We start from the raw sequence: 22,164 nt of genomic DNA, 5'->3' as shown, positions 1-22,164 counted from the left end.
GGCATGCAAAAGTTATTAAATGTTCTCTAAATTTAGATCATTGGTCATTCTTCCTGCTTCTGGGTTGTGTTCTGAAAGGACTTAGAGAAGTTCTGGAACCAAGCTAAAGAGATGAGCATGTCCTAAGTATGGACGCTCTGTAAGCATCAGCAGGTTCTTTCCCCTCAATGAACTGCAATTTTGCATGGAGTTTCAGAGGGACTCCACTAAACAGCCCACCTCTGAGGCCTGCCTGGCTCTGGCATGTTAGAATCTAAGAAGAGAACAGTATAAGGTATGGAAGGAGGGCTGGATTCTCTCCACTAAAGAACAGGCATAATAGGGCATGTTTCAGAAGGGAAGGAAGGTATCTAGATGCTTTTGTAGGCTACTGCTTCTCTTCCTTGTTGTGGGCCCTATTCTTAGCTGTACATAATGTTTGGCACAGAGTAGACAATTAACAAAGTTAGTATTTGAATTTGAATCTCACTTTGTACAATGCATAAAATCTATTTTTAAATGCCCAAAGTGCATCCTTCTGAGAAGTTTACAGTCTAATTTCACAGGGAACAAAAGTCTTGTTAATAAACTCTGTGGGGGTGATAATCACCAATAAGAGTTAGATTTCTAAAGTTATTTATGAAACGTAAATTTGCAAAGGCAAAGACTAATTCCATTTGGTCATTATAAATTATGAAAGTTTTTCTATCTTTATATGTCCCTTTCTCCCTAAACATGTGAAGCTGTGAACAATTAATGTCTGCCAGAAATTTCTGCCAAGCCATTCTCTCTTTCAGGAACACGTGGTTACTTTTTTATTTAAAACAGAAGAGAGACAGTGGATATAGAGTTTATAATGTGTAAATATGCTTTTAATTTGATCAATTTTCTGAAAAGATTCAAATACAGTGGGTAAATATATGCATAGGTATTCAATGTCATTTCTGAGATGCTTATTAATATTGTTTGCTAATATTTTGCCAATTACCTTGATTTCTTTGAAACTGCTTAGAAATGTGCATTCAGGATGTAATAAAAACGTTTAAAGCTACATAGCTTGGTGGGTCAATACAACGAATGCTTTGTACAGTATATTTATGTATTGCATAAGGTCGTGGGTTCAAAGGGCTACTCTTTTATGTTAGCTTTATTTACATGTGAAATTTTTTCCAAGTGATACAGGGAAATGGATACCATATGTTTCCCAGCTGTTTTGTTCTAACAGAAGCCATTAAGAACGCTCTATGGAAATGAATTCTGTCTGAGTCTTATGAAAACACTTCTTTCCACAGAAGGGTCTAAAAACAAAGACAGGACATCAGCATTAAGGCTTGTTGTGCCTCCTCTTATTCGAACCTATGATTCATTTTTCGGCTGAGTGTTAAATTGGTGCTTTCTAATCTGGGTCATGACTGCCAAGAAAAAAGATCCCAGTCATGAAAAATGCATTATGTAACAGGCTTTCTTGAGAATGTGCCAGTTTATTGTTGTATCATGTACTCATCTGAAAGCAAGGGCAATTTTATATTATATACAAAAGACAAAACTCAATTAGTTCATTTCTTCTACACTAGGCAAATGGTCATTTTAAGCACAACTTACGGAAAAAAGCTATTAATAACTGGCAAGATTTTCACTTCCAATTCTATCAGTCTACCAAAGATTTCACTAACTTTTGTTCTACTCCAATGTTACAGTAAACTTCTCATGATAAATGGAAACAAACGTCAGACTAACTATGGTTACTAGAAAGATTTTGAGGCTAAATTTGTTTTCTGGAAATCAAGAATAAGTGCTTCACGTGTTAACAAAATTTAAATCTCTGAAAATTTTATCTGTTATCTTAGATTTTTACAAGCTCTGTGAGAACAGGAACTAATTTATCCATTTCTCAAAGCACCCAGGTAATTAACTGCTTTACATAAGCAGGTTCTTAACGACTTTTTGTTGAACGGATTCATTTTTAACATTTCAATAAAGCAAACTTGTCTCATATGCCTTAAACCTGTCTATCTGGTTATGTCACAACTTTTCTAAATGGTCAGTAGGTAAATGAAAATGTAGTTGATACTGTTTATAGGACACAATCATCTTCATCCATTCCGGATGGCCACTGGAATGCCTCTGAGCTCCAGCAATGTATTTCCAATTGTCTGCTGACCATCCCTATGTAGCCATTTATTCAACAAGCATTTACAATGGGCGTAGGATGGGCAAGGATTTATGATGGGCAGCATGTCCCAACATAAGGGACTTATCCCTCTCTACCCTAGTCCGCTTCCTCCCCTTCGCCTCCCCACCCCAACACACACACATTCTACTCTCCCTTCCTCAAACACATTCCTTGGCCTGTGGTCTTGGCCTGGATAATCACATTACCATTCATGCAGTCTCCCAGGCGATTCATGTCTGTCCAAGTCATGAATTGTCCAAGACATCCTTGACCATGTCTTTCTTTGACCCCTGCCCCACATCCCTCAGGCACCGAGTCCTGCTGTGGCCTCATCCTAATGGAGACCTTCTTCTCCCTCACTACACTGACTGGGCCACATTGGGAGCCTCTCTGCAGCTCAGGAAGTTCTCCCTGCTTCCCTTGTTCTCTCTTTACAGTCCTGAGTTACCCCGCATCACATAAGTCTGATTTTGTCACTTTTAAGATCAAAAGCCCCAGGTGGCTCTGCACTACCTAAAACAATATTTCCCCATATGTGGGATGCATATTCCTACAGTATCTGTGATGACACATGGGTACCACTTAAGTACCTCTGACACAGGACAAGAAAGTTATTCACCTTTCAATTCTCTTTCTTCCTCCTAATTGATTTATGGAGTCTCAGTTTGGTGCCAGAATGAATTTAACTCCTCTCCCAAACTTACCTATCTCCCTTTATAACAATGAGACTGCAGGCCTCAGGGTCAGAATTTCAAAGTCAAAGAGGAAACAAGAATGTTTAATTTCACAATATTCACTTAAAGATGAATTATCTTAATATGAATTCATTGCAAAGGACATAGATCTTCTATTTACAGCAGAGACAAAGTTTCTTTTAAAAACAAATGTTGAGCAGAAAACAACTCCTGGAGATGAGCCTGGACCCAGCACTGTGGGATTTAGAGGATCTTCTTGACCAGAAGGGGGAGGAGAGATGAAACAAAATAAGATTCCAGTGACTGAGAGATTTCAAATGGAGTCGAGAGGTTACTCTAGAGGGCATTCTTATGTGCTATATAGATATCATTTTTTAGGTTTTAGTGTGTTAGAATGGCTAGAGGGAGATACCTGAAGTGGTCAAACTGCAACCTTGATTCTTGAAGACGACTGTATAATGATGTAGCTTGCATAGTGTGACTGTGTGATTGTGAAAACCTTGTGGCTCACACTCCCTTTACCCAGTGTATGGACAGATGAGTGGAAAAATTGGGACAAAAATTGGATGAAAAATAGGGTGGGATGGAGGGGATGGAAAGTTTTGGGTATCCTTTTTCACTTTTATTTTTATCTTGGAGTAAGGAAAGGGTTCAAAAATTGATTCTGGTGATGAATGCACAAATGTATGATGGTGCTGTGAATAAATGATTGTATACTGTGGATGACTGTAGGGTGTGTGAATGTATCTATATTAAACTGTATTAAAAGTAAATGAACAATGGAGGGGGAGGAGGGGAATGGGATGTTTTGGATGTTCTTTTTTATTTTAATTTTAATTTTATTTTTTGGAGTAATGAAAATGCTCAAAGTTTGATTGTGGTGATGAATGCACAACTATATGATGATACTGTGAACAACTGATTGTACACTTTGAATGATTGTATGTTATGTGATTATATCTCAATAAAATTGCATAAAAAACAAATGTTGAAAAGTGAGTATTGTTAGAAAAATATACTACATAAATAATAGTACAGGTGGTATAAAGAAAAAATAACATAGGTAGACCTTGGATATAACACAAGTTTGCGGAAATGATACATGAATTACTGAGGTTTGGGAAACTCTTGCTTTCAGGATAATGGCTAAATTCCTTAGCATGGTATGCAGCAGTTCTTTTATGCATTTTATAATTTACCTTCTCATCTCAGCACCCATCATTCCCAAATCACTAATTTTTTCCCTCCACCTCCACTGCTAACTTCATCTTCTCTGGACACGCCATGCTCACCCTTCATTGCTCCTGCTTTGGGGCTTGCTCTACCTCTCCTATAATGCCCTTGTCACCTTTTCTGCCTGAGACTCAGGGTCCTCTAACAAGATCCAACTTGGATGTCACCTCCTTGGTGCAGTTCCTCTGATTCTCCCAGGGAATAGTTACTCCTTGCTTCTTAGTACCCAGATAATATTTGCACACACCCAGAGTTGGTCATTTCTGAAGCTCTGTTCCACATATTCACTCACGAGTCTATTTTACCTTCTCTTTGCTTGTGAGCCTACTTGTGTTTATAAGTACCCCTCTGAATAGCACAGTCTCTGGCAGATATTGGGGGCTCAGTGGCTAAATCTTGGAAGGAAAAGAAGGAAGGATGGAAGGAAGGAAGGAACATTCCAGACCAAAGATGCAAACTATAGTAAATGGTTAAATGCGTCTTATCACAATAGGTCAGTTTAGCCACTTTTAGGCACACTGTGCTGAATATTTCAAAGATAGTAAGCTATTGAAGATGCTCAGACATATGTTTAGAAGATGTGCTGCGTATCAAAATATTTTCATTATTTCCTACAAATACTAAGCCTCAGTTTCCTCACCTGTAAAACAAAGGGGTTAGGCTACATGATTGTTAAGATCTGATCCACACTCCAAATTTCTATGACTGTATGGAAATGTCTACAAATAACAGGGCTCTCTATTCTGAGTGACTCACTATTGAAACACTATAATTCTTCTAGATCCACATCTTTCACCAGATCCTCACTAATTTATAATTATGAGGCTAAGCTGATTGCTGACACAGAACAACTCTTTGGCTCGTGAGACTGATAAATTAGTATTTTCTTAGGAAGATAATTTACAGTTTGCTCTTGAAATGGTGGATCCAGTTTTCAAGACTGAACGTCATTGCTGGCTCCCAAAATGCCTGTTTATTTTACTTCTAAATATGGAGTTATCTTTCCATATTAGAAAAGTAACTTTAGATACCAGTAAGAGAGAAAAGGGACATGTCTTTAGGGTAAAATAGTGCTTCTCTACTGTTTTTTGTTAAAAGTTAAATTTCCGTAAGAAACGAAGTGGTCAGCTTCAGCTGTAACTGCCTTAAAGTAGATGTAGTAGAACACTCTATAGCTACTGGAGTAGAAGGCCCCTCTAAGGACGTACCTTTGAAGTTCTCTAACTTTAATTCCATCTCCTTCCATTTTTTTTTTTTTTTTTACACCTAAAGGGGTGACATTAATGAAAGACTGTCAGTGTTAGAGTCCCAGTTTCAGGTTCCTTAATCCAATGTAAACTGAAATCTGTAGTGGGGCCATTTATTGCAAACACCTCAGACTCTGCAAGAAGTGATGACAGGTGGCTTACACTGTCTCATGACAGCAGGAAGAAGGGTACGCAGTCCAAGGGAGGACTACTGCTGGATGCCTTTCTGTACTTCCCTTGGAGACTAGACTGTAATCTGATCCAAGAAAGGATGACGTTAACTCTGAGTTTGGAGAATTGTACCAGGCGCTTTATGCTGAGAAGAGCGAATGTGTGTGAGAAATGCATGCTTCTAGAATGCTTCCACAAGGTAGGCTGCTCATCCCTTTCGTTGATACCACAAGGCTCTTATTGACAGTGTTGTGAAGACTAAAAGGGGGTGGTACAGAGCAGTTTATTATAAAAATGCCAGCCAATGAGCCACTCCCATTAAGATGCTAAAATACTAAGGAAAAAGATTCACTGACTTGGATTCTAAATGTCTTGACTTTAAGTGGCTACTGATATCAAGCAGCTGTTGTCAAAAATGTCGGATTCATGTTTCATTATTCCAAGCTCTGGCCAGAATTTTTGAGACCTACTCACATAACTTCTTCACCCTTTCTGCAGCCATTTCTTTGTTCTGTGAAAACTCATTTAGCTACTCAAGCCCTACTACCTTGGATTAGAAAAGATACTTCTTCACCAAAGAGGCATATTCTATCATGAAATCAGACTCAATATTTTGACAACTTAAAACCTTTGCTCTTCAAAAGTACAGTTTATATAGAATAGCAATTGGTGGTTCTGAAGAAAGTACACAGTTAAAGAGTTATTCTGTCATCTAAAAAGTATGTTGACCTTCACTTTGACATAGCAAAGCCTCTTGAGTGGATTAAGTCTTGTATTCACTCCAGAACCATCCACCAGGTTTTCATTTTTTCTTTCTCTCCCCCTTTGTCTTGAGCTATAAAGATAAATACACGTCAAGGAACAGTGAAAAGGCTCATTGAGCAGAAAAGTACAAGAGAGAGGAGACAGAGAGAGAGAGGGCAGTCAGAGGGGATAGCCTGTAAGCAAGCCTGGAGTGGTTTCTGTCAATGAAGGGACAAACTTACGCCTTTTAACTGAAGGTGGCGATGTTTTCCAGTTTTAATGGACTGTTAAGGACAAAGAACACCAATTTATAGCTCCTCGGCAAGGAACAGATGGAACAGGCGGGTTTTGTGTGTGTGTGTGTGTAAACTTTACTTGTAACTAAGGCATTATGTGTCCTTATTAGAAACTTAGCTTTAGACACCAAGAAAAGAAAGAAAAAGGTATGTCTTTAGGGTAAATAAGTGTTCCCTCCTGTTTTTTGTTAAAAGTTAGATCAATTCTGTTATCCATGAGAAACAAAGTGGTGGGTCTTGAAACCTGTATTATTTTGTGAGAGGCACACTTAAGGCCAGGAGGGGAGAGAGATGGGGGGAACTGCTCGCACTGGCCTGCAGCCTGTTCTTCTTCTTGGCAGGCCCCCAGGTCCGCCTACCCCAGCTTCTGTCCCAGTCAGAGGTCTCAGTTACGAGGCTGGAGAGCCAAAGGGCAGGTGGGGCTGTAGCAAAGCAAAGTGGGAGGAAAGCAGACAGTGGCTCTTCCCAAGATAAATGAACAGCAGAGCTACCGGGCCTCTGTCTTCAGGGGCAGTTCAGTATAAACTTCACCCAGGCACTGTTATAAACAATGATAAAACATTTTTTTTTAGAAGATGAAATTCTTCAAAAATGATACCTCTAAATTGGCATTTTCCTAAATTTTTCTCCGCTGAGCACTTTTAGAAATTGCCAACACAGTATACTTGTGTAAGGCTTTCTACATTTCTGAGTACAAAGAAAGAATATGATTTCATTAGAGGTTTTTGCAACAACTTTCAAGGATAGATAGCCTGTTCTTATTTATTCTCACTTGAATTCTCACTTAGGGAATTTTAAGTGATGTGTGGAAAATTACACAGCATGCTGACTGCTCAAACAAGTCTGAGGTTGCCTGACTCCAACTTTCTTTCCATAACACTGTAGGACCACTTTATCAAAATTAAAATTATTCCCCAAACATACAGTTCACATTTTCTCTATTTGGGTCACATGTAGGCAATGGAATCCCAGAAACCAGAAGCAAAACTTGGTCCTATTCATTTCATATTAACTTTAACCTAAATCCCCAACTGTGCTCTGTCTAAATTTTGGTAACCACTTACTATGAAGCTTCTGTGAGGGAGCAAAGTTAGAAAAATGGCTTTTAATAATAACTTTCCTTAAAGTTGAGTGGATGTATTTTCCTATTCTGTTTATCTTTAGTGGTGTTAGCCTAAATTAGCATTAGAACTGTCTTATAATTGAGATTCTGTTCTTCCAGCTGCCAATTCTTCAAATGGTTAAAGGTGGCAAGCTCTTTTTAATATGAACAAGATATGTAGGAATATAATAAAACATGCCATCATGGGGCACCAGACAATAAATCAAGTATTCAGATGAATAAGAAATTACAAAATGCAAAATGCTTTGAAGGAAACAAGCAGGGTGTTGGAGTAGAGAACAGCTGAGGGTACCCATGGAGTAGAACAGCTGGAGAAGGCCTTATCAAGGAGGTGACATTTAGGCCTAAACCTAGGGAGTGAGAAGAAGCCAATTATGTGAGGATCTGGTGAAAACACAAGAGAAAAGCTAATTTGGGAAGATCTAGGTAATAGGAAGTACATTCACAAATGCGTAAAGCAGGGGAGAATTTGGCAGGTTCCACAGTAGTTCTTAAAGCTACAGCAGAGTGAGCCAGAGAGAAAGGACAGAAGATAAATTTGGAGGGAGTTGTCAGAAGCCAGCTCACTTGGGGGTCTTATTGGCTATAACAAAGAGTTTGGTTTTTATTTTAACTAAAACGGGGTATCATTGGAGGATTTTCACGGATATCATCTGTTTTATATTTAATGCCAATGCCCATTCTATTTGAAAAAGATTATTACTGGGATAGGGCAAGATTTGCTGGGGGGATGGGAAGGGAAAAGTTGAGGAGACCAGTTTAGGAGGCTCTCAATCCAGATGGAACACATACGTGGCCTGGCCCTGACGGTGGCCGTTGAGATGGAGAGAAGCGAACGGATGGGAATATACTTTGAAAATAGAATACTCCAGATGTAGTGAACAAATGGTGTGAGTATGAGGGAGAGGGAGAATACTGGCTTCAACAACTAATTCCATGCTGGTGCCATTTGCTTGAGGGGTAGCCTGAGGAGCAACTTGTTGGAGAGGGAGATTCAAGAACTTGTTTTTAGAATTCTATGAGACATCAAATGAAGCTATTCAGTGGGCCATCAAATAGGAGGCTGAGAGGAGTAGCAGCAGCATGCAGAGGGTATTCGAAGCCAGGGGAATGGATGGGGTACCAACCTAAAGACATTTACAGATTGAAAGGAGAGGGGGTCCTATTAGTAATCCCACCTGAATATTTAGAAGTCAAGCAGAGGAGGAAGAATTAGCAAAGGAGACTAGAGAAGTCAGAGTGTTATGAGAAAAAGGAGGAAAAAGGTGGTAGCACAAAGCCAAGAAGGGGCTGTTTCCAGAAATCAGTGGTTAACAGTCTCAAATAATGCAATGAGGTAAGAACAATGAGAATATCAAAGAGCCAATGGATTTAACAACATGGAAATCATAGTGACTTTACTAGGAGAGGGGGAAGCCAGACTGGAGAAGCTGAAGGGCAAATGGAAGGAAGACAACTGGAGATGGGGTTTCCGTAGCTCTTTAGAGAAGCTTGGTTCTAAATGGGGCCAAAGAAATAGGGTGGGAACTGCCAGAGGGGGGTTGTTTGTTTTATAAGATGTGAAATAATTAGAGAATTTTTTATGATGAGGTTATGAATCCATAGAGAGGAAGAATGCAGATGAAAGAGGAGACAATTAAAAGATAAGGGTGTCAAAGACTGAATGAAAACAGGGTGGGATGGGGGGGTGATTTGAGTGTTCTTTTTCACTTTTATTTCTTATTCTGATTCTTTCTTGTGTAAAGAAAGGGGTCAAAAATAGATTGGGGTGATGAAGGCATAACTATATGATGGTTCTGTGAACAGTTGATTGTACACCATAGATGATTGTGTGGTATGTGAATCTATCTCAATAAAATCGAATTTAATTAAAAAAAAAGATAAGGATGTCAAACCAAAATTAAAAGAAGCAGTATCAGCTGTCCCACGTATAATTTATGATACAAAACCCAGAGCAGCACGGTTTCCTTTCACCTCTTCACCCATCTGCTCATCCAGCTATCCATCCCTCCCTCCCTCCCTCCCTCCCTCAGGTATATATTTAGCAGCTCCCCTGTGCCAGGTACAGTGTGAGGCACTGAAGATAACATAAGGAACAAAATCACTCAAATGAGTTCTTAGTCTATTAGAAGAACAGACATTAAATCGATATCACATTATTCATATTTTTTAACTGTGAATATTTAAAGAAGAGGAAATATATAGGGTGCTAAGAAATAATATGAAGTACAAGGTGCTGATATAATCTAGAGCTGCGCTGTCCAACACAGGAGCCACTAGCCATGTGTGGCTATTGAGCACTGAAATGTGGCTAGTGCTACATGTGGAAATGATAATATTTTTGACTTCTTGGGTTAAATAAAATACATTATTAAATTAACCTCATCTGTTTGTTTATACTTATTTTTTTAAATGTGGTTACTAGAAAAAATTTTAATTACATATGTGCCTCACATTACATTTCTATTGGACAGCGCTAGTCTAGGGAGTCAGGTAAAGCTTAAGGCTCTAAGGAGGTGACCTTGGAGGAGAAAAGGAAGGACGTCCCATGTGTAAGACCTTGAGATGCGAAGGAACACTGCACATTTGAAGAACTGAAGGCGGTTCCTTGACTTGACTGGCAGGCAGAGAGCAGGGAGAGTGGCATGCCAGGACATTTGTTAGTCCAGGAAGAGATCATTTAAGGTCTTGAAGGCATAGAGTTTCCCATTGTTTATCTAGATAACAATGGGAGAGCATTGTCTGGTTTTGAGCAGGGGGTGACTTGATCAGATTTGCATGTTTGAAAAGATCACTGTGCCTCAAGTTGGACAACAGATTAGCATCTAGGACAACTAGGTCAGTGTCTCTCAAATCTGAATGTGCATAAATGAATTCCCTGGGGATCTTGCTAAAATACAGATTCTGATTCCTGGGTCTGGGGTGAGGCCTGAGAGTCTGCTTTTCTTACAAGCTTCCAGGTGGTGCTGATGGGGCTGTCCCCGGACCACACTGAGATGCAAGGGCCTGAGCTCTCAGCTGCCATGGATGGGTCTTGACTCTTGACCCTGTCTGAGGATCCTTCAACTATGAGATTCTAAGATTCTGTTTCTATTGCTAAGGGTCCATAAAAAAATAAACTATGACCAAGAAAATGGAGGGTTTGGCTTTTTACCTTTAATTTTTCATTACTTAAATTCTTTAATGACTTTTTTGTGTGTTTTTTTCTTTTGAGGGAAGAGTCATGGCAAAGGAAATATGTGAAAAAGAGGGGTCATTTTAAGTGGTAAGATAGAGCCCTTATTTAAGTTTGGAAGACAAAAAGGAAAGGACCTGCTGTCAGCAAGAAGTGGGGTGCTGTCAGAGACGATATGAAGCTCCCAAACAGAAACAAACCTCTCCCTAACCCCCAAACACACCCACACTACTGTGGTGGACTGGGGAGATGGGGCAGAGAGACCACTTTTCCCTCATCACAGGATCCAGACTTCTGAGAAGCAAGTCTCTATGCGGCCATCAAAGGTGAAAGGCACTTGGCTTTTCAGTCCCTTTTTCTTTGTCCTTGTGCTTCAGATTTTCCCCTCTCTGCCCAAATTACACTTATCTCTGCACTTCAGGTGTCTTTTCCTTCCTTACTGCAGTTTTCCTTGAATTCATTTCTACTGAGAGGAGATTTCTCTAGCAGTGCTGAGGGTGGGAGACATGCTTCTTCCAGTCCAGTAAAAACAAGTCAAAACGTGGGAGAAGAGACTATAAGTCTCTTTCCCTAAGTTTTCTCTCCCTTTAATACTATCTTGTCCTTGACTTTCTACCACAGGGCTATTGACCTTTTATAAATCACACAGATGAGGCACTTATAGCTATGGTTAAGCAAAGGGAAGAGATACTCAAGTAAACAGAGGGGTAAAGAGGCAATGTATTTAAATTCCACTACTTTCAGCCCCTTTCATTACTTTCGATACCACCAGAGTTTTATTTTCAACTTTTCTATCATCACCTGCTCCCATCTTTCCCCACATTGATTTGCACTCTTTTCTCTCAGAAATATAAGCAAAGTGTTAATGGATTAAATGCACAGATGATATTTCCCTTTAGACAGAGGGGCAACTCTGCTTTTAGGAGTATGCCCTGTCCTCATGTTATGATTACAACTATACAAGAAAATATGCCTTGAGGAAAAAATACAGTAATTTTGTTTGGGTAACAGAGTTAACTGTAGTTTTTACTTTCTGTTTTATAATGGATTATATTACCTTTATAATTAAAATTATAATTTTGCTAAAAAATAAAATAATTGTTTCCTATATTTGACATTCTCATCTATATATTTACTGTTTCCAAATTTTCACTGTAGTTAAAAAAGTTACGATTATTATCATTAATGTCAGATTCTTTGCTGAATCAGGTTAAAATGTTCATTTTCTTGATTGAGATCTTAGAAAATGTGTTTCTCTAATCTTTGGAGTCCAGTTTATATGACATCATGTGAAATGGATTAATCAGCAGGCTCTTCTGTTTGAGCTGTCATACCAACCTTCTCCTTCATGCTTTTGGCATTTAACCTTAATAAAAATTGAAAACAGGAGGTTTCTATATTTGGAATGTCAGCTATGTCCCAGCAGCGTCTACAAGACAAATTTCATGACGCTTTATTATTTTTGGTGCTGGCTGAAATCCCTAAAAATCTTAGAATGCCATATTTTTATTTTCATAAGTTCAGGGTTTGTCACGTAATTTGCATGCACAGGGCCTAAAAATATGTTAATTGTGCATTGCTTTTAAGTATACATCTGAAATGACCTTTCCCAGACATTAAGTAAAAACGTATGGTCTTCCTTCACCTACTGCATATGAGTAATATTTTATATAATTAGGTATTCAAATTTTATATAATTAGGTATTCAAATTCTTCCAGAATCTATTCCAAAACATATCATAGGGTCATATATTACTTGTGTAACTGAATTTTCTAACCTCATTGCATCTAAGTTCTCAGAAGCAAAGCTGCGTTAGTATTTATCTGCCTTCTTTGATGAGAAAATTATACAATGAGCTAAGCAGATACATATTTTGAAAGAATCACAAAACATTTAAAGGACTGTAAATTAAAACAAATGTGTATTTGAATGTCCAATTAATTTTAAAAAGCTCAAAATCAATGAAATTGAATATGCTTTGATTTGAATGCCATATGGCTACAAAACTTATTTTTAGTCCACATTTGGAGAAAACCATAGAGAAGAATTAAAATTCACTGGCTTGTGCTGTCCTCTTTTCCAACATGACTATCAGGGCTTAAGCAGAGAATACATGCAAACTTTTCACAGATAACTTTTGTTTTTAGATGCAAGTATTTCACACTTAATTCCCTTTTTTCTAATTATTGTCCCATATTACTAGCTACACATGGTTCCTTGGACTAAAATTACTCCTCAGTTGGTTCAACTTCATAGGGGTCTTAGAAACAGAAGGGCTGGTTCAAAGTCCACTTGCTAGTTCCAGGACCTTAGGCAAATTATTTACCCTCTCTGAGCCTCAGTTTCTTATCAATAAAATGGGCATAATAATGGCCCTCCCTCAGAGAATTATTTTGCAATTATTAAGCTATTTACAGAGGACCTGTCAAAATGCCTGGTACAATGAACACTTAAGAAAAACTTAGAAACATCAGTAGCACTTGTGCACCAAGCACAGGTAAAATTTATTCTCAGGCTTTGAACTCCTAGTTCTCACCTCCCTCCCACCTACACTGTACTTGTAATAGCACCAGTGCCCTCACACTCCCTTCCTCTCAAAAGCTCATTTCTCACATAAATATTAAGCCCAGTCATACTGTATGGTAGATGATGGAGAAAAATTTAAAACAGTATTCCCATCAGGGGAATCGACAAATTTCAATGGGATCAAAGCCATCGGCTTAAATGAAAAGGTGGACATTTGAGTATCAGTGTGTTAGTGAAAGCTCTGACAACAGCCTGCCTTTGCCATTCTCGGAGCCCATCTAGGAGCTGGCCTAGGGTTCAGAACTGCGATGAGCCCTGAGCTGTATGTCTCAAGGAGTGACTTCCACGGGTCATGAGCAGGGCCCGTTTTACACTCCTACTCCTCTCAGGGTGCTCTGAAAACAGGCAGAAAGGACAGGCAAGAGTCTTGTCTTTGTAGCCCACTTGGGAGGGCAGGAAAGGTATGTGGTAAATCCTGGGGCTGTTCTGGGGGGCTGACCACAGTACATCCCAGAAGACAGCAAGAAGAATAAGCAGGATACACTTAAAACAGAGGGAAATTTTAACCCGGAGAAGACAAGACCGAGAATGACTGCTACCTCCAAACACTGTGAGCACTTTTTCTGAGGAAGGACTGTACTACTTCTCTATGGTTCCAAGGAACAAACCAGGATCCGTGAGTGGGAGTTTGAGGGATGCAGATTTTGGCTGAACAAAAAAATACACCTTTATAGATGGGCTGCCTTATTGAGACACTGAGCTTGCTGTCCCTGAGGTAATCAAGAGTGGGCTGGACAACCCCAGGGTTGGGATGATAAGGATCACTTTCAGAGTGCCCATGGGCTTTGAACTACATGACATTTATTTTCCTTTTTAAAAACCTGATGTTTATAAATAATTTTTAAACTTTCCCTTGTAAATAAATTCATAGAATAGTTGCAAAAACAAAAATGGCACAGAGAATACCAATGCCCATATACCATTTATCCACAACCATCAATTGTAAACATTTTACCCATTTTTGCTTTATTATTTGCATTTTCTCACTTGCTCTCTCTCTCTCACTAGATTTTAAAGGTCCTTCTCTTACTGAGAGTTGTGATTCTACATGTTGAGGCTTCTTTCCAGGTAACAGAATTTTAGATAAATTGTAATACTGCTGGTGTTCACTTTACTGCATTTAGCATAAAATCTGAACTCCATACCAGGACCAATGGGGCCCTATAGGATCTAGCCCTGCCCACCTCCCTGAGCGCATCTCCTACCTCTCTTCTCTTGGATCACTGTGTTGCAGCTACATTGGTTTTCTGCTTCTTCCTCATACATGCTAAGGTCATTCGTGGCTCAGGGGCTTTGCACTTGCTAGCTCCTCTGCTATCGCACTTTCCCCCCGGCATTCACGTGGCTCGGTCCTCCTAATGTCCCTTGGCCCCCCACAGCCCCTCCCAACTCCCACAAGTTCCTTGATCACATTACCTCATTTCACCACTTATCACTATCGGAAATGATCTCATTTATTTATTTGTTTGCTTGCTTTTTGTTTGTCACCCCGCTAGAATGAAAGCTCCATACAAGCAGGGCAAGGGCCTGGTATATGTGGTTCTGTACTATGTCCTCAGTGCCTAAAACAGAGAACACTCAAGAAATATTTATTGAATGAGAAAATGAAGAACCAATGGGCCTGAGGACACCTGGTCAAAGACTTGTTAATAAAAGGATGGATGTTAATATTTGACAACCTACACAAAATAGAAAGTGCTTAACATTCTAGAATTAATGAGAAATGTCTTTATTTGGCAGGGTGTATTCTAAATGATAGGTGTGGGAAAAGTTTTGTCAGAGGGTGCCCTATCCAAAATAAGATGCGGACTTTTCTCTTTAACCATCTGTTTGAAAAGATTACCATGAAAATGGAAATTTGCCAGCCTTTCTGGAGCAAATGCCTCCTAGGCGGCTGGGGCAAGAAAGGCAGGGGGTTTTAGTCTACATCTAGATTCCTACAGAACTGACTGAGAATGCTTCAATTCTTTTGGGAAGTGGCTCTGAAAATTTCACCATATTGAGATGTCTTTTCAAAGAGCCCACAGTAAGCCTACGACAATAGTGTAGAGAAATGTGTTCCTTATTCCAGAATCATTCTTGTTCTATCAGAAAGAGGTTTACCAGACTCTAAACAGTCAATTAATTTAGAGGTCTACGTGCTATTCCATGAGGCCTGAGTCTCGCCCTCATACATCCATTTCCTGTCAGGTCTAACTATTGCTGATTATCTTGAGCACTGCCTATTTGCTCTAGGTGAAGTTTAACCGTATCTGAACTTGAAACTTGCCTCCTCCTCAACCACATTAGAAATGCCTAACCTCACGTGTTGTGGAAGGGGCTAAAAGTTATAAGAGCTGGAGAAAACTGAATGAACCAGTGAGTAGGAAACACTATTTTTAAAAGCTTCTGCTTATTCACTCAGCTCATAAGCAAGAGTAGCTATTTAACAAAGAAAAGATGTTCACTTCCTAATCAATGAAGGAAATGCCGATTTTAAACATTTTAAAAGGATAATGTCCTAAAATGAAATTATTGTCACTGAATCCAGCTATCTGAGAGGCAGTATACATAATGGAAAAAAGGACTGACTCTAGAGGCAGACTTCCTGGGTTTTGAATCTCTGTTCTGTAACTTAATTTGCCATGTGGTATGGGTTAAGATACTTAACTGCTCTGCTCTGTGCCTCAGTTTGCTCATCTGTAATATGAAGAACATAATAATAAGTAGCTCACAGGGATTTCAGGATTAATTGGGTCAATGTACATAAAGTGCTTAAAACAGTATCTAGTACATTAAGCACTGCTGAACTGTTTGCTGTTATTATTTCTTCTCTCTCATTCCTAACCTCACTTAAAGAGAAAAGAAAATCTCATCTTTGCAAAGTACCTTCAGATACATCACCTAATTTTAATCCTGACAACCTGGTGACATAGCAGAACAGGATTCTCCTTTATTTTACAGTAATTAATTAGTCATAGGCTCAGAGTTGTTTAGCTGATAAATGGCTGAACCCTAACTGGATCCCAGGTCCTTGGACTCGGACACAGGCACCTCTTCACTGAGCTATGTATAGATGCCTGCCATAGACTCTCAGAGGCTCCACTTCGAAATAGACGATGCCTTTGAAAGACACACATCTTTACGAGCCTCAGGGCCAAATGCTTCTGTTACACCCTATAGAAACTAGAGTGTTTTTCAAATAAAAAATAGAATGAAATTGGAGGCAAATTAAAACTTTTATTTGAACTAATCCTAACATTGAAGTATTACTTTCACTCGCAGGAAAACAGAGATAAACAAACTAGAAAGACAAATTATTTTTTCCCATCTCATCTAAGCAAAATGTCAAAAGAAAACAAACAATCCGGGGGAAAGAAGTTAGCTTTGTAAAAGTCTCAGAGAGACCTAGATTTCTAGTAGCTGTAAAGGTAAGGCACATCTATTTATTTTTAAATATGATACAAATAATTTGAGGATTATCTCAAGCCCTTTTATCACCCATGATTCTCAGGATTCTAGTTACTATCTGAGGAGGTTCAGCTTTGGCAAGGTTAATGGTGATGATCTAAAGTAGTTATTTGGAAAAAATAAGAAACATCACTTCATAGTTTAATACCATGGTATCATTCCCATCAATATCCTTTTTTATTTTTGCCAGTCACAGAGAGAAAAGCAGAGAGGCTTAATTTGATTTACAGAGGGAAAAACAACCCTAAATGTACGTTTTTTGTCAGAGGAGGGGTGGGGGTGGGCAAGGAGAAAAGGTCAACCAGCTGGTTTTCATCTATATGCCATAATTCTCTGTTTAGTTTACACTATTAAACTCCAAAGCTTTGCTTTAATCTTAACTGTTACAGTATGCCTTATTACAGATTCTATCATGTTGCATCCCTGATAGAGTTTCAGAGTTTGGCAAAGCACCATCCCCCAAGCTGGTCCTTGCCATATGGGTAGTAAATGCAGCCAACATTTTTTCATTGGCGCCGGCATCATTATGTTTTGTCACCAACGGTTTCTCGGGTTTTCAGTAAATTGCTGCGTATACTGTGGTTTGGAGTTGCTGAGATGCTCTCCTGCATTTATTTGTATACAGCCGATTCCTCATTAGGGCCTCCCAGTCCTGTTATCCTTTGGCGGATAAACTAACATCTGTTTTTTGGGGGCGGTTCTGTGGGTGGGTGGGTGAGCAGAGAAGCCACAAAGGAAAAAGAAAACAGCAGGAGCAACCAGTGCGAGGACCAGCAGCTTCCAGGAGTCCATGCTCTAAATCGGGACAAGAAGGAGAGGTAAGGAGTGAAACCTACCTGATCTGTCTTCGTTTTGCGAATCACATCTTCGGCACAGTTCTGGGATGGTCTTGAGTGATGTGACTGAGTACTGAATGGGATAAAATAATCATTTAAAATGAGGTTATTACATTCACTCAACTTGTCCAGATAATCAAAACACAAGCTGTAACACTTGAATGCAACATCCAGAAAACCTATCTAACTTTTCCCTAAATCACCTAGATCACTTGGTGATCTCCCTAAGTGGACTACTTGGTGATCAGACAGCACCACAAGCTCTACACAAGCATCTAAGAAGAGGCAGATTAAAAAGAGGGCTTGGGAAGACTTTCTTTAGTAAACAAGGTGGAGTGTGGCCAGCAGACATTCTATTCCCTACCACTTCTGCTATGTGTGGAAGATGGAAGTACTGTCTGACCCTGAGAATTTCCACAAGATGGTCACAGTATTTGCGTTCAGAATCCTAAGTCATTCTATGATTAGAAAGGCTAATGGAGGAGCATCCAGCTTCCTGAAATATCCAGGGGCAATTGAGAGACGTATCTGAGCCAATGCTGATTGGACTATGCAAAAGACTCCAATGTAGCCACTTGCCACCATCTACAAGCTTTATGGGAAAGACCACAGTAATGTTGTAAAAACTCATACGAATGCAGTTAAGATGAAAAGCTCATCTGTTTTGCATCCAGATTAGTCTGAAATGAAAGAAACCACCTTCTAGGCTCAGTCCCAGCACCAACTCAGGAGCCCGCTATCAGGATAACAAATTATGACATTGGGGGCATAAACTGAGAAAAGCTACAACAAATGTAAAATCAATAGCTATGATTTCTGGGGACCTATGTTTGTGCCAATCTATCTTTAGGGAAGGTTTTCTTTTTTTAAAAAGAAAAATAAATAAGATGAGCTCTTTCTTTAATCAAAGGCCAAGTCAGGGACTATCTTCAATCACACTCATAATTTAATTCATAAAATACAGCTTCCTAAAAATAGTTTGCTCTGTACTTCTAACACCAAAGTTCTTAATATAAATGAATACATGTCTGAATTGCTTCACTGTTACATAATTTTTGGGGGGTTGAGAGAAAACATTTAATCTAAAAAAGAAAGATCAGGGAAACTCATTAGGATTATTCTAGCATTGCAAGTGAGGAACGTGTAATTAGGGACACATTTTTCAACAAGAAGGGTACTTTAGTTGGCTTGATGTTGATGAATGAAGCAAAGCATCTACACTGAAACCCATCAGAGCTTCCCACAGATATCAGATCACAAGGCACAGGGAGGTGTTGTTGTAGCTATTGTCGGTTTGCCAATTGCATGTCACAAACAAATTAAATTTCAAGTATTTCCAAGTGAAAAATGAAATCTCAAATGACCAATTAGAGAAATTACTCTTACCTGTCTGATGCAATAGCATCCTGTTTCTGTTGAACATTCCTCAGAGACTACAGGTGTGTTAGCAAATCCACTCATATACTCGGAGGGAAGGATGCCACTTAAACCAAAAATGGTTTCTTTCCCTTATATGTTATGTTCCTTGGGGGTCAGAGGTAACACAGGCACAGAAAGCATTTTTCTTCTTATTATTAATAAGATACCTATGTTTTTGGCCTAGTTCAAGCTCTCTAAGGAATCCTGGGAGCTTCTTGAGACCAGCTGGTACAGGTTAAATAATTACATAGTCTGTAATTCGACTAAAATTGGGTCTTTTGTTTTCAGTTGCCATATGCCCCATGAAATACCCTTCAGAAAGTCTCACCCCTCTATTTTTCCTTTTTTTCCAAGGCAAAATTTTGGAGAAAGAGGCAATTTAAGATTGATTGTGTTTAATCATAATTAATGATAAACTCAATAAGGTTTGCTCACTGGCTTAATGATATATATTTGATTAAACTGTGTGAGCTGCTATCTGCATTCTAGGCATACGCATCCTAACTACCACCCCCCACCCCCAAGTCAGTCATGTCAGAATCTCCACCCATTTGTTAGCTGTAGCTTTAACTCCTTCTATGTGACTTTAAATGTCCACAATGTGTAGTATGTTTTAATTTGATTAGGTTTAAATTTGAACAGCACAGCTGCCTGGCTGGTGTGGGGACTGAGGAACAGGTAGAACTCTTCTAGCTGAGCCCCACCCATGACCTTAAACCTACATCCCACGTGGCTTTGCTGCTCATCATACAGTAAGCACTCTTGTGAGGACATACATTTTAATTTTGGGGGGGATAATGAACTTGGGAAAAAAAAAAAAAGCCATGTGCTGCTCCTGATAATGGAAATAAAAAGTACAGAAATCTAAGAAAAGGATGATGTATAGCCAGATACTTGAAGTTTTGGATAATTTAAGAAAGGTGATAGAATGTTGAATTTGCAGTGACTCTAATCTACACTGTGAACAAATCCACCATTCTTTATAAAGACAAGAGAAAAGCAATTTGTGATTTTGTTTCAGTGAAAACAAACACTGCTCCTTGGATGGAAGACAGCTTAAGGGAATGCTGTATAAGTTGTGATGTGAAGAGATGCCCAGGAAACACAGAATTGACACAACCAACATGCGAAAACATTTCTGTATTTGCAAATTTGAGAATTAGCAAACGACCCAGCAAGTCATTTGCAAGAGTGCATTGTTAATACCATCTGGGAGAGGAAGAGGAAGTTTTCCCAGGACTTCATCCTGGCTCACTGGACAGCTGGGCTTTTACAAGCAGCCCTCAGATGGCGAGCCCACCTCATTCCCAGGACAATGGCCGGCTCCCAGGGCAGTAACTACTATCATCTTGGCCCATCAGAACCAAAGTCTAATGCATCCTCTTCCCCCACCCAAGCCTTTGTATTCTCTTCCCTTGGTTCCTACTGTTCTTGGGTAATCAGTGTGTGTGTGTGTGTGGGGGGGCTTGCTGCAGTTTGTTGAGAAGCATTCAGGTTTCCTATCTCTGTGTTGCCCTACTTTATTTCTTTCCTAAAAATCTTCCAGAGCTTATTCTCCGTGGAAGTAGACTTTTTGATTCTTTTCCTTTCTTCTCTCATACCCCAAGAAGAGCCAGCCCCTGCCCTAAGTTGACCAGATGCTTCATCTTTTTCCATGTTCCTGTGTATCCAAAGCTTGGTTCCCCTTCTATTCCTTTACTCTGCCTCCTGCCCCCATGCATTCCTCTAGCCATGCCAATACCCCTGTTCCTCAAGGCCAGCTTGTATTCTGCCTTCTCTGTGAAGCCCTGGCCAATTTCCTCAGCCCTTACTGACCATTCTCTTTTCTGCACTTGATAGGATCCCTCTTTGTTTCCTTTGTGTTAGTGTTGGCTCCCACAGCCTTAAGGGCAAGGATGGTATCTCTGACTGGAATATATGCATGGGAGGCAGTTAGTGACTGATTTAACTGTTTGACTGAGATACCAAGATGTAACACACATATGAAGAATCCCTTGGCATAATATTATAGATGTGCAAAGGTGCTCTTTCATATTTAGGTGGTAAGTGGAAATTTCCTCCTAGTCTCCATACTCCCTCTGGAATTAATTAGCTTTTTAAAACGCAAATTTGACTAAGGTGCTTCTCTGTTCCAAATCCTTCAAAGGCTCTGCACAGCCTTAGCAGGCTTAGCACGCCTTAGCATATAGCACGTGAGGCTTTCCATGAATTAAGCCCCATTTCTTGCTGTTGCCCAGTTCTCTTTTGATATGGCTGGAATACCACATTTCTTGTGGATCCTCTACCTACTGTTTTACTCATCTATATCTTTCTGCATGCTATTCCACCTACCTGGAATGACATCCCACCCATTCCACTAGGCAAATTCCTTTTAATTCTTCAAACTTTCCCTGAGTATCATGTCTACAATATCCTCTCCGACCCTCCTGGATGGAAGGAATGCCAGTTCTCAAAGTGTGGTCTCCAGGCCAGTGGCATCAACACCACTAGAAACTCGTTAATAATTAAAATTCTTAGACACTATCCTAGACCTACTGAATCAGAAACTCTGAGAATGGGGCTCAGCAATTTGTTCTTTCACAAGCCACCCAGGTGATTCTGACGCACACTAAAATTTGAGATGCAATGCTCTATATTACTTCCTTATCTTAGGTATACATCCATCGCAGAATCTGTCACATGACATTTCATCTAAGCAAAGGAAAATTTGCTTTTGGCAATGATAAATTTAAATTACAAAAATTAATAAGCAGTCTGGCTCATAGCTCATACTTTTGTATAAAGAACCATGAATTTGAAGCCAAAGATGTGGATTCAAATCCCAGCTCTGACATTTACTAATACTGTGGTTCTGGGCAAATAAATCATTTAATATCTCTGGGCCTCAGTTTCCTTATCCATATAACATATATTTACATGAGATAATGTAGGCAAAGCCATTTTGCAAACTGTAAACTGTTATTAAGTGGTTTTGTCTTCTCTCTACCCTGTAACGCTATGTGTGCCCCACTTCCCTTTCCTCCTCATCTTCATTCC

At 39.4% G+C, this 22,164-nt stretch overlaps 1 protein-coding gene across 3 annotated transcripts in view; it reads right to left on the bottom strand.

Annotated features, from left to right (window-relative positions):
• Positions 1 to 22,164, bottom strand: part of LOC119508109 (synuclein alpha interacting protein) — a 144,292-nt gene that overhangs the window by 40,072 nt on the left and 82,056 nt on the right. For all 3 annotated transcript variants that reach the window (XM_037801566.1, XM_037801564.1, XM_037801567.1), the window contains one exon: positions 17,710 to 17,782. In XM_037801566.1, the coding sequence (XP_037657494.1) occupies positions 17,710 to 17,782 (73 nt within the window). The remainder of the gene's footprint in view (positions 1 to 17,709; positions 17,783 to 22,164) is intronic.

Source organism: Choloepus didactylus, chromosome 13, assembly GCF_015220235.1.
Source record: "Choloepus didactylus isolate mChoDid1 chromosome 13, mChoDid1.pri, whole genome shotgun sequence".
In the NCBI taxonomy this organism is placed as follows: domain Eukaryota; kingdom Metazoa; phylum Chordata; class Mammalia; order Pilosa; family Megalonychidae; genus Choloepus; species Choloepus didactylus.
The sequence above is the reverse complement of the archived record's forward strand: the minus strand, read 5'-3'. Positions and strand labels throughout refer to the sequence as shown.